The sequence below is a fragment of the Miniopterus natalensis genome, chromosome 11 (genome assembly GCF_054644295.1).
Source record: "Miniopterus natalensis isolate mMinNat1 chromosome 11, mMinNat1.hap1, whole genome shotgun sequence".
Lineage (NCBI taxonomy): Eukaryota > Metazoa > Chordata > Mammalia > Chiroptera > Miniopteridae > Miniopterus > Miniopterus natalensis.
In genome coordinates this window covers 40754891-40768744 of record NC_142091.1, presented here as the reverse complement: position 1 = coordinate 40768744, position 13854 = coordinate 40754891, and the positions used below count along the sequence as shown (strand labels likewise).

General features: G+C 34.8%; 1 protein-coding gene across 1 annotated transcript in view; it reads right to left on the bottom strand.

The window, feature by feature from the left end:
• RRM1 (ribonucleotide reductase catalytic subunit M1) overlaps positions 1-13854 on the bottom strand; it is a 50390-nt gene that overhangs the window by 20125 nt on the left and 16411 nt on the right. The window contains exons 4-12 of the mRNA XM_016221962.2: positions 13442-13542; positions 11104-11163; positions 9952-9991; positions 9551-9713; positions 5117-5258; positions 3703-3786; positions 1639-1800; positions 1195-1274; positions 297-498 (exon numbers count right to left, since the gene is read on the bottom strand). Coding sequence (XP_016077448.1) covers positions 297-498; positions 1195-1274; positions 1639-1800; positions 3703-3786; positions 5117-5258; positions 9551-9713; positions 9952-9991; positions 11104-11163; positions 13442-13542 — 1034 coding nt within the window. The remainder of the gene's footprint in view (positions 1-296; positions 499-1194; positions 1275-1638; positions 1801-3702; positions 3787-5116; positions 5259-9550; positions 9714-9951; positions 9992-11103; positions 11164-13441; positions 13543-13854) is intronic.

Sequence of the window (13854 nt, the reverse complement as noted above, 5' to 3'; positions counted from 1 at the left end):
GTTCTAAACTAGCATGGCTATATATTACTATTTTTCTTAAGTAAAGATTATTACAACAATATGTGTGTAAGAAACAGCTGACTGTCTTCTACATAGCTTAGACTAAAAGATATTTAAGGGCACAGATCACACCTCTTCTTTCCTTTGTAATTTCTATTTTAGTGTCCTTCTGCTTACTAATAAACTATGAAAATTCCCTTCACCCATCTCAAGTGAAATCAAGTGAGGGATTCACAATTTCACTTCCTAAGATTCATTTCTCAGTACCATATTTAGGCAGAAGATTTTCTACCTACCTCATCTTTGCTGGTATATTCTACTATTTCTGTGCACAGGTTGCTACATTTGATCGTTCCCAGGTTCTGCTGGTTGCTCTTCCGATTACAGGAATCTTTGTAAAGCATGTACGGGGTACCTGTCTCTGTCTGAGACTCAATAATGGCATACCAAAGCTGTTGCGCTTTTACAACTTTACGAACTCGACCCTGTTTCTCATAACTGAAAGACAAAGCTAGTATTATTTTAATATTCCCTAAGAAAATCTTTATTACAGATAATGTGAAGAAAGACAATGAAATATAATATTAAGACTCTTAACTTTTTTACTTAACTTAGCTAAGGAAAAAAAAAAAAAGAATATAATATTCATTTTATTGTCACTAGGGCCATAGAAGAAAACCAGGCAGCTTTAAATCCCTTCAAATATACCCCAAATCCCACTAAATCAATAATACCTTCCATAATAAAAAGAAACAAAACCTAAAGTAGTCAAATTGTGCTGTTGGGCTAAAATAGTACTATAGTGCTATTATTTAATGAACTATTGACATGTACTGTCCTAGTTAATCTTGATTCCTGTATGCAATATAAAGCATAACTTATTTTATAAAATGTACTATAGGACTAAGCAAAATAATAACCCTAACTCACTGCCTTCATTTTTAAAAGCATCAATTGAAAAATTCAAGCAAATATTTACACGTCCCATAGTTTTAATAAAGAAAACGGACACCAAAATTTTGGTAAAGATTCAGGGGAAAAACCTAACCAAAATAAAAGTATTAATCTATTCTCTCCTAGATGCTTCCAAATATTATTAGAAACTGGCTAATGAATGATATAATTTTGAAGTGTGGATCCCACAAATAAGAGAAAAACATGTAAAACAGTATTCCTTTCATATTTTTCCCATACCTTTCATATAGCTTCTCAAATTCCTCTCCCCAAACCTCATCCAGACCAGGACACTCATTCGGACACATTAAAGACCAGTCCTACAAAGGGAAGAACAGTAACACCTGTGAGAAACTTCAAATAACCAAACATACATAATCCATTAGGGACACTAATGGATAGGGTATCTTCCATAGACAGTCTTGGAAATCTGCTGTAGAAATAATCACTTTAGGTTTAGGTCCGAACATCTAGTTCTGCCTGTTTGTATACAATCTTTTAAGCATGTAGGTCAGACAGCATCTACTTTGGAGAATAAAAATCCAAGGGAGGAATGGCATCTCTTGTTCAAAATGCCTTCCATAGCAAAACACATATGTGGACTCTTCCAAGCATGATTTAAGGTGATTAAGACAAAGCTTATGTAAATCAACTAGTTATTACTAACAGGTACCTAATTCTCACCTGATTAGTCTCCACTCGTTTCATGAAGAGATCTGGAATCCAAAGGGCAAAGAAAAGGTCCCTGGCACGCTGTTCTTCCTTTCCTGTGTTCTTCTTTAAATCAAGAAACTCAAAGATGTCCAAATGCCAAGGCTCCAGGTAAATAGCAAATGCCCCAGGTCGCTAATGGTAAACAATCATTATTCTTTTCAGAATCAGAATGAAAGAAACTTCATATTTTCCAAAGCACTTTTATATCTCCTTGGATCTTCACCATAATTAATGAATTAAATGAGATAATACAAATAAAAGTACTATAAAAACACAGAGTAGTAATAGTTTTCTTACAATTCTAGAAGTAAAAAAGAGCATTTGACATAAAGAAAATGTGTGTGTGGGGGGGAATTAAATAATTTATCCAAAGTGATACAGTGGCCCAGCCGGGCGTGGCTCAGTGGTTGAGCGTCGACCTAGGATCCAGGCGATCGGGGTTCAATTCCCGGTCAGGGCACATGCCCGGGTAGTGGGCTCGATCAATGACTCTCTCATCATTGATGTTTCTGTCTCTCTCTCTCCCTCTCCCTTCCTCTCTCTGAAATCAATAAAGATATATTACAAAAACACAAAAAAAAACACAAAGTGATACAGTGAACTATAGATGGAGCTTCCTCTTTAGTTGTTATCTAGCTCACTTTACACTATATGACATGTATAAGGCCCAAAGAAAAGCATTTTGACAATGGGTTGTGCTCTTACTAAAAGTCAAAAAGGTGCTATGTCTTATCAGTGTCTCCATAGATTTTTTTTTTAAGTACACAAGAGAGAAGTTAATAAACCAAGAGGTGCTTAGTATGCCTACATATCCACAAAAGACAGGCTCAAGTTGTAAACTATCCTGCACATAATATTAAATAAACAACCCAATCCTATTAACTTTACTTTTCCCTCTATAAAATAGGCAGAGTTTTGTTTCTTTAAACAAAAACTTAGAAGACATATGACAACTTCTTTTCAAGGTTAGGTATTAATATAAGTCACAACTTTATTTTTTTATTTTTTTAAATATATCTTTATTGATTTCAGAGAGGGTAAAGGAGAGGGAGAGAGAGAGATAGAAACATCAATGATAAGAGAGTCACTGATTGAGCCCACAACCCGGGCATGTGCCCTGACCGGGAATCGAACCCCGATCGCCTAGATCCTAGGTTGACGCTCAACCGCTGAGCCACACCCAGCCGGGGTAAGTCACAACTTTAGAAATTATTTGCAAATAAACTGTCAGGTAAAAAAGCTGCTGATGCCCAGCCAGTGTGGTTCAGTAGTTGAGCATCAACCTATGAACCAAGAGGTCACAGTTCAATTCCTAGTCGGGGCACATGCCTGGGTTTCAGGCTCGATCCCTAGCAGGGGGCCTGAAGGAGGCAGTCGAATGACTCTCATCATTGATGTTTCTATCTCTCTCTCCCTCTCTTTCTCTCTCTGAAATCAATAAGAACATATTAAAAAAAAAAACAAAAAACTGCTGACTAGCCCTAGCCAGTTTGGCTCAGTGGTTAGAGGGTCAGACCTTGGACTGAAGGTCATGGGTTCAATTCTGACCAAGGGCACATACCTCGGTTGTAGGCTCGATCTCCAGCCGGTCAGGGCATGTGTGGGAGGCAACCAATGGAACCTGTCTCACTGACATCAATGTTTTTCTCTCTCTCTCTCCCCCCTTCACTCTCTCTCTAAAAAACAATGGAAAAAATATCAAGTAAGGATTTAAAAAAAAAAAGCTGCTGACTAGATCATTGGCTGCCTGGAGTCAGTATACACGGGTAGTAAGGATGGGAGTGATTAATATAGAGGTATATGAGGAAATATCTTGGGGTAATGTCCTATATGTGTGGTAATTACACAGTCAAAGCTCATCAAAATGTACATTTCAAGTGTGTACACTTTAAAGCAAATCATGCTCACTAAACTGATTTTAAAACTAAAAAAAAGGCAGTTGTTAGAAACACACAATGAATCATCTTATGATAAGCATACATAACTAACAGTTTTTAGCTCTGATTTCCAGTACTTCCAAGTAACAGAGCATACCTTGTTTCCACCTTGATCCACATATCGAGCTGTATTGTTATATACTCTCAGCATCGGTACAAGGCCATTGGAATTGCCATTAGTCTGAAAGAGAGACTGAGAATAAAGGCACCCGGAGGACAAAGAGGGGGCTAAGCAAGAAAGAGTGAAATGGCTCAAGAATGAATTACTCTCTCACAATCTATAAAGTTTTACCTGCTCTCCATTTTATCTCTGCTTTAAAAATATAATGCCCAATATACAAAAACAAAATGTTGTTGAATAAATTACAATTATATACAAAGTTATGTCATGGCATCTCTAATTTACAATGAAGCATAATAAATACAAGTAAAACGAATCCAAAATCAGTGTAAATTCCACACCTTCTAAAGATCATTCCCAAAAGAATTCAAGGCAACTTACACTAAGAATAATATGTAATTGGTAAGTCAAGATAATAAATAAGGTAAATAAGAGATTCTCAGCAATAAATGGATTCTAGAATGAAGATAAGAAAATATAGACTCTTAAGACTAGAATAAACCTCATCAAATTTCAAAAATAATCCTTCTAACCTAAGGCAAGCCTTTAAACAGACTAGAAAGATAAATGAGCAATGGCTCACTCTACTACTTTGTAAAAGTGCTATATACATCACAGTACCTCAAAGTACCACATAATGGAGTGGTTTCCTTCTGGACTGTCTAGCTTTAGTCTATAGGATTAGATACTTTCTTCACATTACAAATGAAGAAACAAACAGATATGTAAAATAACTTGGGTGTTAGGCACTACTAGTAAGTAGTGGAAATAAGACTTAAATCCAGGTCTTACCTAAAACCATTATCTTGACTCCCAAGGAATAGTGAACTAGCAGGGCTTGAATTTGTGTCAGTGTTTAAAACTTTAATCGTGGCTCTGTCACATACTAAGTGACTGATCTCTGGAAGTAATTTAACTTTCTAAGCCTCAGCTTCTTCATTTGCAAAGTGAATAGTGACTATAGGACCTATACTCACAAAGTTAGTGTAAGGCATCAAGTTCCTACCATGTCTATAATGATACCTATCTCTAAAATTGTAATAAGAATTAAATGAGTAATTCATGTAAAACTTTTATAACTGATTTAGCACACAGTAAACAATCCATAAATGATAGCTATTATTATAAAATAAACCAGAATTCCAAAATAATTCCAAATTGGAGATAAAAAGGATCCTGTAGATCATCTAATCTAAACCTCTAATAAGACAGATGAAAATGAAGCCATAAGCAGTGAAATGACTCACTCCACGTCACACAACCAGCCAGTAATTAACAGAGACTTAGGTCTCCCAAGCACCAGCATATGCCCTCTCAACCATAAGCTTGGTTGCTTATGGACTTGAATCCCTCTAGTCTACACATTTTTAACCATACAAAGGAAGCTTACCCCAGCAATGTAGCTGCCAGTAGCTCGAATACAACTCACAGCAACACCAATTCCCCCAGCAGACTTGGAAATCAATGCACACTGCTTTAGTGTGTCATAAATGCCTTCAATACTATCATCTTTCATACTCAGAAGGAAACAGCTATGGGGGGAAAAAGTCACATCTCAGCAAGGAAATGAAGCAAAGCAGAGTCACAAAAATGACTATACAATCCAAAGACAGTAAGTTAGGCAAATAAAAGATTTGAAGTATACAAAATTCCTAGGTGTTTTACAAGAAAAATATATATACTTTTACTAACTATGATGCAATAAAACATTATCAATATATCATGTTGTTTTAAAATCACCTTGCTGGGGGGTAAAAGGGGTCGATGGGGAGAAAAAGGGACATCTGTAATATTTTGAATAAAAAAAAAATTTTCTTTTAAAGAAAGAAATCTTTGATAGTACAACATGAAAAATAAAATAATAAAATCACCTTGCTATCAACCCAAAATGCTAAGCCTAGAAGGAAATTTCAGAGATAAGTCTAAAATATTAGCTTATATGTTCACCAGGCTGCAAACATGCCATTATCACAGTCTCTCATGCAAATTCCTAAACATACATAACAGTTTGTTCAATCTAGTAGTAAGCCAAAAAAATTAAACATTTATGAAAAAAGAAACATCTCTGCAATGGTCAACCAATTCTTTGATATGTCACCAAAATTCAGTTCCCTTAGTGTCATTTTGAAGACAACGTCTCTACTTGTGCTTTGGATCTCATCCTATTCCCTACACCTCAGGAACCAAATTCTACCAATGATCCGTTCACTACCTTGAATGTTCAACCAATCACATGGATTCTATCCATTAACTTCTTCTACTGAATACTCAGACATTCAGAAAGATATAGAGAATAATACACTTTATACTTATTATCACCTACCTCAATTAGACACTATAAATAAAGCCTAATTATAATCCATACCATCTTATGTTTTTTTTACTTTCTTTTAGCATTTTTACATGTCCTACATTTTTAAATTTTCTGATTGCATATTTATTTATCCTCTGAAACTTGCTTTTAACTCAATATTGTATTAGAGATTCTTTCCTACTGATAGATACATGTAGTTCTAGTTTATTTTCACTGCTGTAAGGTATTCCATGGTATGAATATACTAATATATCTGTCCATTTGCCTACTGATGGATATTTGGATTATTTACAATTTGTTTGCTATTCTAAACAATGCTGCTGTAAAAATTCTTGAACATATCTCCTTGTGCTTATGTCTAAGGATTTCTTTAGGGTATAAACCTAGGAGAGAATTGCTGGGTCAAAGAAGAGGTATAAGTTCCACTTTATTAAACATTCCCCAAAGTGAATAAATAAGTATACTCTATCTACCAATGTATGAGAGTTCCGTGTTCTACATTCTTACCAACACTGGGCATTATCAGCCTTTGAATTTTTATAAAACTGATGGATATAATATACCTCATTATATTACTTTCATTTTCCTAATTACTAGCAATATTTATCATCTCACATGTTTATTGGCTAATTTCTTCTTCTATGAATTATTTTTTACATCTCTTGCCCATGTTTCTACCTGATTCTCTCTTTCTTATAACCCTTTGATAGCTAACATACATTGCAAATATCTTCTGAAACTGGTTTTTCCACTGATTTTGGTTTTTAATTTTAATGTAGTCAATTTTCCTTTATGTTGTTTTGCTTATTATATCTATTTTAAGAAATCCTTCACTACTCTGAGGTCATATATATTCTCCTAACAAGATGTAGGTTGAAGCATTAAGAGTCATGATGCCTACAACTCACTTTTAAATGACTCAGCCAAAAAAAAATTTAAGATAAAATATATAGCCTGGCTGGAGTGGCTCAGTGGTTGAGCATCAACCCATGAACCAAGAGGTTGCCAGTTCAATTCCCAGTCAGGGCACATGCCTGGGTTGCAGGCTCAATCCCCAGTACGAGATATCAATGATGTTTCTCTCATCGATGTTTTTATCTCTCTATCCCTCTCCCTTCCCCTCTAAAATCAATAAAAACATTTAAAAAAGATAAAGAAAAGATAAAGTGTGTGTGTGTGTGTGTGTGTGTGTGTGTGTGTGTGTATGACAAAACATCAGTAATATTTTTATCTAAGCAGAGGTGGATATATGGGTGATATTCATTGTCCTTTTCTTTAAACTTATCTGAATGTTTGAAATTTATAGTAAAAAGTTGAAGAGGAAAATAGAATCTATTTTCTCTAAATGCTCTTCTAAAAGATTTTATTTTCACATTTAGATTATTTTTCCTTGAATTTATTTCTGTATATAACATGAAAAAGGGAACTCTGATTATATTTTCCCCCATAGAGTAACCAATTTCCCTAGCACCATTTTGCTAATAAAATGCAATGACATCTCATGTTCCTATATAAGTCTGAATCTTTTTCTGGGCTCTGTTATGCTCCAGTGGATTTTTTGTCTACCCCAGAATAAATACCACAGTCTTGATTACCACAGCTTTCCAGTAGTCTTGAAATCTGGGCCTTTTCTTCAAAACTGTCTTGCTATTTACACTAGTTTCCTGTAACTGCCTTAACAAATGACCACTTAACTTACCAGCTTAAAATAGAAATGCATTCTCTCATAGTTCTGGAGGCCAGAAGTTCAACATCAGTTTCACTAGGTCAAAATCAAGAACACTCTCTGCAGATGGCAGAAGCTCTAGGGGAGAATATATTCCTTGCCTCTTCTAGCTCTGGTAGATCCTTTGCCTGTAGCCACATCATTCCAATTTCTGCCTCCATCTTTACATTGTTTTATTTTCTTCTACATGTATCATTATCTCCCTCAGCCTCTCTCTTCTCTTATAAAGATATTTTTTATTGGATTTAGGGCCCACCCAGATAGTTCATGATAACCTCCCCATGTCAAGATCTTTCTTAATCATATCTGCAAAAACCATTTTTCCTTATAAGGTAACATTTACAGGTTCCAGAGATTAGCACCTGCTATCTTTGAGCAGCCTACTAGATTATTCTTAGTCTTTTGCTCCTCCATGTAAATTTTAGAATTAGCATCTTGAAATTTTGACTGGAATTATACTGAATCTATAGATTAAAAATTGGGGAAAACTGACCTCTTTGCAATATTAAATCCATTTTTAATATAAAATTATTCTCTAATTATTTGTTAATATCCATCAACTATGTTTTAGAATTTTCTCCTTAAGAGTCTTCTCTATCTTTTATTAGATTTGTTCCTGGGTAACCTTCCCGTATTATAAATGATATATTTTAAAACTTAATCTTCTAATATCTAAAGTACAGAAATTCAACTGATTAATTTATATTGAACTAATACATCCAAATCTTTTGCTGAAATTTCTAATAGATCTAAGTTTTTAGCAGATACCTTTAACCAAACTAAGAACATTACTTTCTGTACTGATTTTGGTAATTTTTATTATGAGAGTATTAAGTGGTATAAAATGTTACTACAATGAAGTACAGTGGTACCTCAGTTTTTGAACGTCTCCGTTCATGAACATTTTGGTTTACAAATGCCATAAACCCGGAAGGAAATGCTTCGGTTTTCGAACACGCCTCGGAAGTTGAACTTGCCACATGGCTTCCGCTCAGGGCAAGATCCTGAGGGCTAGCTGTCAGCTGTTCATCCCTCGGTTTTCAAACGTTTCAGAACTCGAACAGTCTTCCAGAACAGATTACATTCGAAAACCGAGGTACCACTGACATTAATATGCTTTTTGATGTTAGCATATCCTTGAATTCCTAGAATAAACCAACTTGCTAAGGGTGTTTTGTTTTGTTTTTTTACATATTATTGGACTCTGTTCCAATGTTCCCTTTTCAGAAAATGGCATCACCATTCATCCTGTTACTCTACCCATATATAAACTCGGGAACCATCCATGGCTCATCATATCCAAAACATCAAATTCTGTCAATTTTACCTCCAAAATATCTCTTGAATCTGTCTATTTCTCTTAATCTCTACTTTTACCTCCTTAATCCAAACTACTATAATCTCTACTACAGACTACTATAAAAGTCTCTTAATTAGCTGTCAGTATTTACTTTTTTCAAAACCTGATTGAGGTATAATTCACATACCATAATATTCTCCATTTAATGTGTACAACTAATGACTTTTAGTGTATTCACAGAATTAGGCAACCATCATCACAATCAAGTTTAAAATTGCACTATCAGCACTTATCCCTCTCTAATTCATTTACCACACTGAAGAGATATTTCCAGAATGCAAGTCTCATTTAATCTGAGCAGGAGTGATTAAATGTTCATTAAATTAATTTTTCTGTGATCAACTGCCTAGTTTTTCAGGCCAAGGCTTATTTCCCTAGTCAAAACCATTTCAGAACTTTAAAAGCTACTATAGATGACACATACCTAGAAAGTTGTGGGCGGTTGGTACCAGCATTGAAGAGAGTGGGAGAGGCATGGGTAAACCACCTCTCAGAAAGAAGGTTGTATGTTTCAATAGCAGCATCTATATCTTCTTTGTGAATCCCCACAGATACCCTCATCAACATATGTTGTGGTCTTTCAGCCACTAAAATCAAAAGAAGAGTTTTCATCACATGATGGAACATGTCAGACAAACTAGGCTAGACATGTACTTGAGTGAAAAAGAAATAATTTTTAAAAAGCAGAAAAATTATTCATAAACTAGACCTAAAGTTAAAAATGTTATTCAGAGTTTAGATAGAAATATTAAGGCTAATAGCTCAAAGCTCTATATTCAATATAATGAACAGAAAATACAACACACAAACATGTTTGTTTCTTACCTTTTCCATTGATCTTCAACAAATAGGACCGCTCCAGGGTCTAGAAAAAGCAACCCAAAAATTTCCAGAGCAGTTTTTAAAGACACAGTAGATATAGCATTCACAATAAGGCAATCTATTTATATCTTCTCAGTTTTTAATATAATTTTAAATAAAACGAATAACATATTTACTCTTACTAACTTCAGTTTGGAACATTATCAACTGGCTATTTGTTTTGGAAAAGAATGCATGAAAATTTCTGGAAAAAGCCAGCTCTTATAGTAATGTGTATAACATTAATAAAAGTTATGGAATTCACCCTCATCATCACAATGGTTAACAGTTATAAGTACTTATAACAGGCTAGGCACTGATCTAAACAACACACATTTATCTTGAACAGAATTTATTGTTGAAATTGTATTATTATCCCCATTCTAAAGATGAGGAAACTAAGCACAGAAACGTTAAATAACTTGCTAAGAAGTAGAGCAGAGGCTGGGGGTGGGGGTTGGGCGTTGGGGGTGGAGGGATTGAGGCAAAAGAGAAAAACCTCATGGACACAGACAACAGTGAGGTGATTGTCAGGGGGAGGGGAGGAGTGGGGGGAGGTGGAAAAGGGTATAGGGGGGATAAATGGTGATAGAAGGAGACTTGACTTGGGGTGGTGAACACACAATACAATATACAGAATATGTGTTGTGGAATTGTGCACCTGAAACCTGTATAATTTTGTTAACCAGTGTCACCCCAATAAATTCAATTATAAAAAGGAAAGAAAAAAAAGTAGAGCAGAGATTCAAACCCAGAAGGCCTAACACCAACATTCATGTTCTCAATCACTGTTCATCAATACAAAAGTACCTAAAAAAGCACTTGGCACTCAGTAGTTGTTGCATAAACAGAACAATATGGAATTATTATGGCAAATTATCTGCATAACTCCTCAGGCAATACAGAAGTAATATTTGTAAACGGAAAATTGCAAATGGATGAGCTATCTTTCCTTAACTCAAACAATCACTACCCACCCTAACCCCACTAATCCCCCAGGTCCATCCCAAGTCCCATCAACTTATTGCCTTCATAAGTGTATCACTAAATATAAACAAAAACCTGTATTTCCTGACTTAAGGAAGAATTCCCACATATTTGAAACCCATTATTTACCTTAAAGCCAAAGTAATTATAAGAGAAATCTCGGTCATAGATAATAGCAGAATTCAGGCGCTGATGAAGGTAAAAAAAAAAAAAAAATCCCATAATTAAGATAACTGGACTTATTTTCACAAAATCAACATTTCATCCAGAATTAAAAGTGACATAGGATAAAAAAAAGAGATACCACTAAGAATTATTATTATAGAACAGAAATCCATATCTAATGTTAAGAAAAAAAATTATATAAACTGAGTATCCTAACTAGGTTTAAAAACATGTACATTAAAGGACTAGAAGAAAACATAAATATAAGTTGTATATAAGTAAACATATAAATATGACTTTCCAAACTCCTCATTACATTTATAGTACATCTCTAGTTAAAGAGAGAAAGAACATGAGGATAAAAGGGACTATATTATCATCCTTCAACAAGTTTTTGGATTAGCTGTTAATCCAAAAGTACTAGTACCACATACTTACTAATAAATATTTTTATTATAAAAATTAGAACATTTTAAGCTGCATGTAACAATATATATATATAATAGCCCTGGCTGGTGTTGTTCAGTGGTTAGTGTCAGCACATGCACCAAAGAATCATGGGTTTGATTCCTCATCATTGGGCATGTACCTGGGCTGCCAGTTCACTCCCTGCCTCCAGTCAGGGTGCATGCAGGAGGCAACCAGTCAATGTGTGTCTCTCACATTGATGTTTCTCTCTCTCTCTTCTCTCTCCCCCCTCCCCTCTTCCTTCCACTCTCTGAAAAGCAATGGAAAAAATATCCTCAGGTTAGGATTAACAACAAAAAACACAACATATATGATAAACAGTAACAGAGGTAGGATAATATTAATTCTAAGGTTCTTCAAAATTCATGGTCCTTTAACAGGTTTATACAAACTACTGTTATGACATTAAGATTTTATAAAAGAACTGGCCATTGTCATAGAGTATTTGTAGGCTATAAAGCCATTTAGAGAAAAACAAAAGCAATTAGGTACAAACAGTCAATTTTGACACAGAAAAATGGAGCCTGTTTTTCAAAATACTATTGGTATTCCCGTATAATGATCCAGGTCCAATGACTAGGAAAATCTAGTCCTTTCTCTTAAATTTTTAAGGGCATCTTTATTGCCAAAGGTATGTAGGGGCCTTTCATGAATAATGGAAAACTGAAATACTTGATTATATTTATTTTCCAGATAAAGGTTTTTTCTGTTATTTTATTTTTGTTAACCTGTCCACAAGATTGTACATATGAACAACTGTTTCTGTCCACTTTTTTGTTGTTGTTGTTGTTGTTGTTAATCCTCACTTGAGGATAATTTTTTCTACTGCTTTTCGGAGAGAGTGGAAGGGAGGGAGGGAGTGGAGGAGAGATAGAGGCAGAAACATCAATGTGAGAGAAACACATAAACTAGTTGCCTCCCCCACGTCCCTGACCAGAAGTGGGGAGCAAACCTGCAGCCCAGGCATGTGCCCTTGACTGGGAATTGAACCTGAGACCCTGAGTCACACCAACCAGGGCTCTCAGAGTCTTTTTAACACCAGATACATATTTAGAGAGACAACCAACTTATCATTCTATTGCCTAAAGCTAAACTGGTTTCCATCTGTGCAGATATCCATGGTAAATAAATTCTGTGTGCAAAAGGGCTGGGTGGACACTTATTTTCCCTTCTGTTCTCCGGGATCTAGTTAAGAAAGAAGTTGGAACACAAATAGATCATTTTTAAGTTGTTGAGCAATATCTTTCAAATTTTTACCTGAGCAACCTTTTTAGGAGTCAGTTTGGCAATGTTCCCTAATATATTGAATGAACATACTCTTTGTCTCAGTGATTCCACTTAATGGATTTATCTTACCAATATATTCTATAAGCAAAACCCTACCATACAAGGATATTCACTGCAGCAAAAAATGGAAAACAAATATTCACCACTAGAGTAACATATCTATGTATATACGTATATACATATAAAAACATATCTATAAAATGGAATGATATGTAGCTGTTACAAAGAACAGGATAAAGTCATAAACGCTAATACAGAACTATCTCTAAGATAATGTATCAGGGAGAACAGTGGTACACAGGAGACTGCCACTAAAGGGAAAAATATAAATGTGCACACACACATGTATTACAGAATAGCACTGGAAAAATACACTTTACAATGATAAAATGTTTCCAGAAAGGAAAGCTAGTATTCAGGGAAGGAGAGTGAATTACTTTTTACCTATATCTTTTGTAGTGTTTAATTTTTTTTAAGTGTGCTTATTGCTTTAAAAAAAAAGGACTCTATAAAAAATTTTTTTTTACCAGAAAAGCATTATACATACATCTTTATTGGCCAAAACAATATCCAGTGTTGACTTGGCCACCATGGGAGAGTGTTTGCCATTATGTGGATTTATGTAGTTGTAGAGGTCTTCCATCACATCTAAAATACAACAGAAAAAAAAATGTCAAAACTACTTAACAGCTAATTCACTCTTTGGGTAACAGTTTAAAACAGTGGTTCTCAAACCAATTTTTTCATCCCAGGCCAGACCTCAGGAGTGCTTAGCATAGAAAGTGCTCAATAAACATATACATGCTGAATAAATATATAATGCCTCACTTAAGAAAACATGCTTCCAGAGATAGAGTGAACATAGGCTCTTTGAAAAAGATTCCCAGGTGATTAATACCCAACCCCACTGAGAATTATTGGTTGAAAATAAAGAAAAGCAAAAAAAAAAAAAAAAAAGAA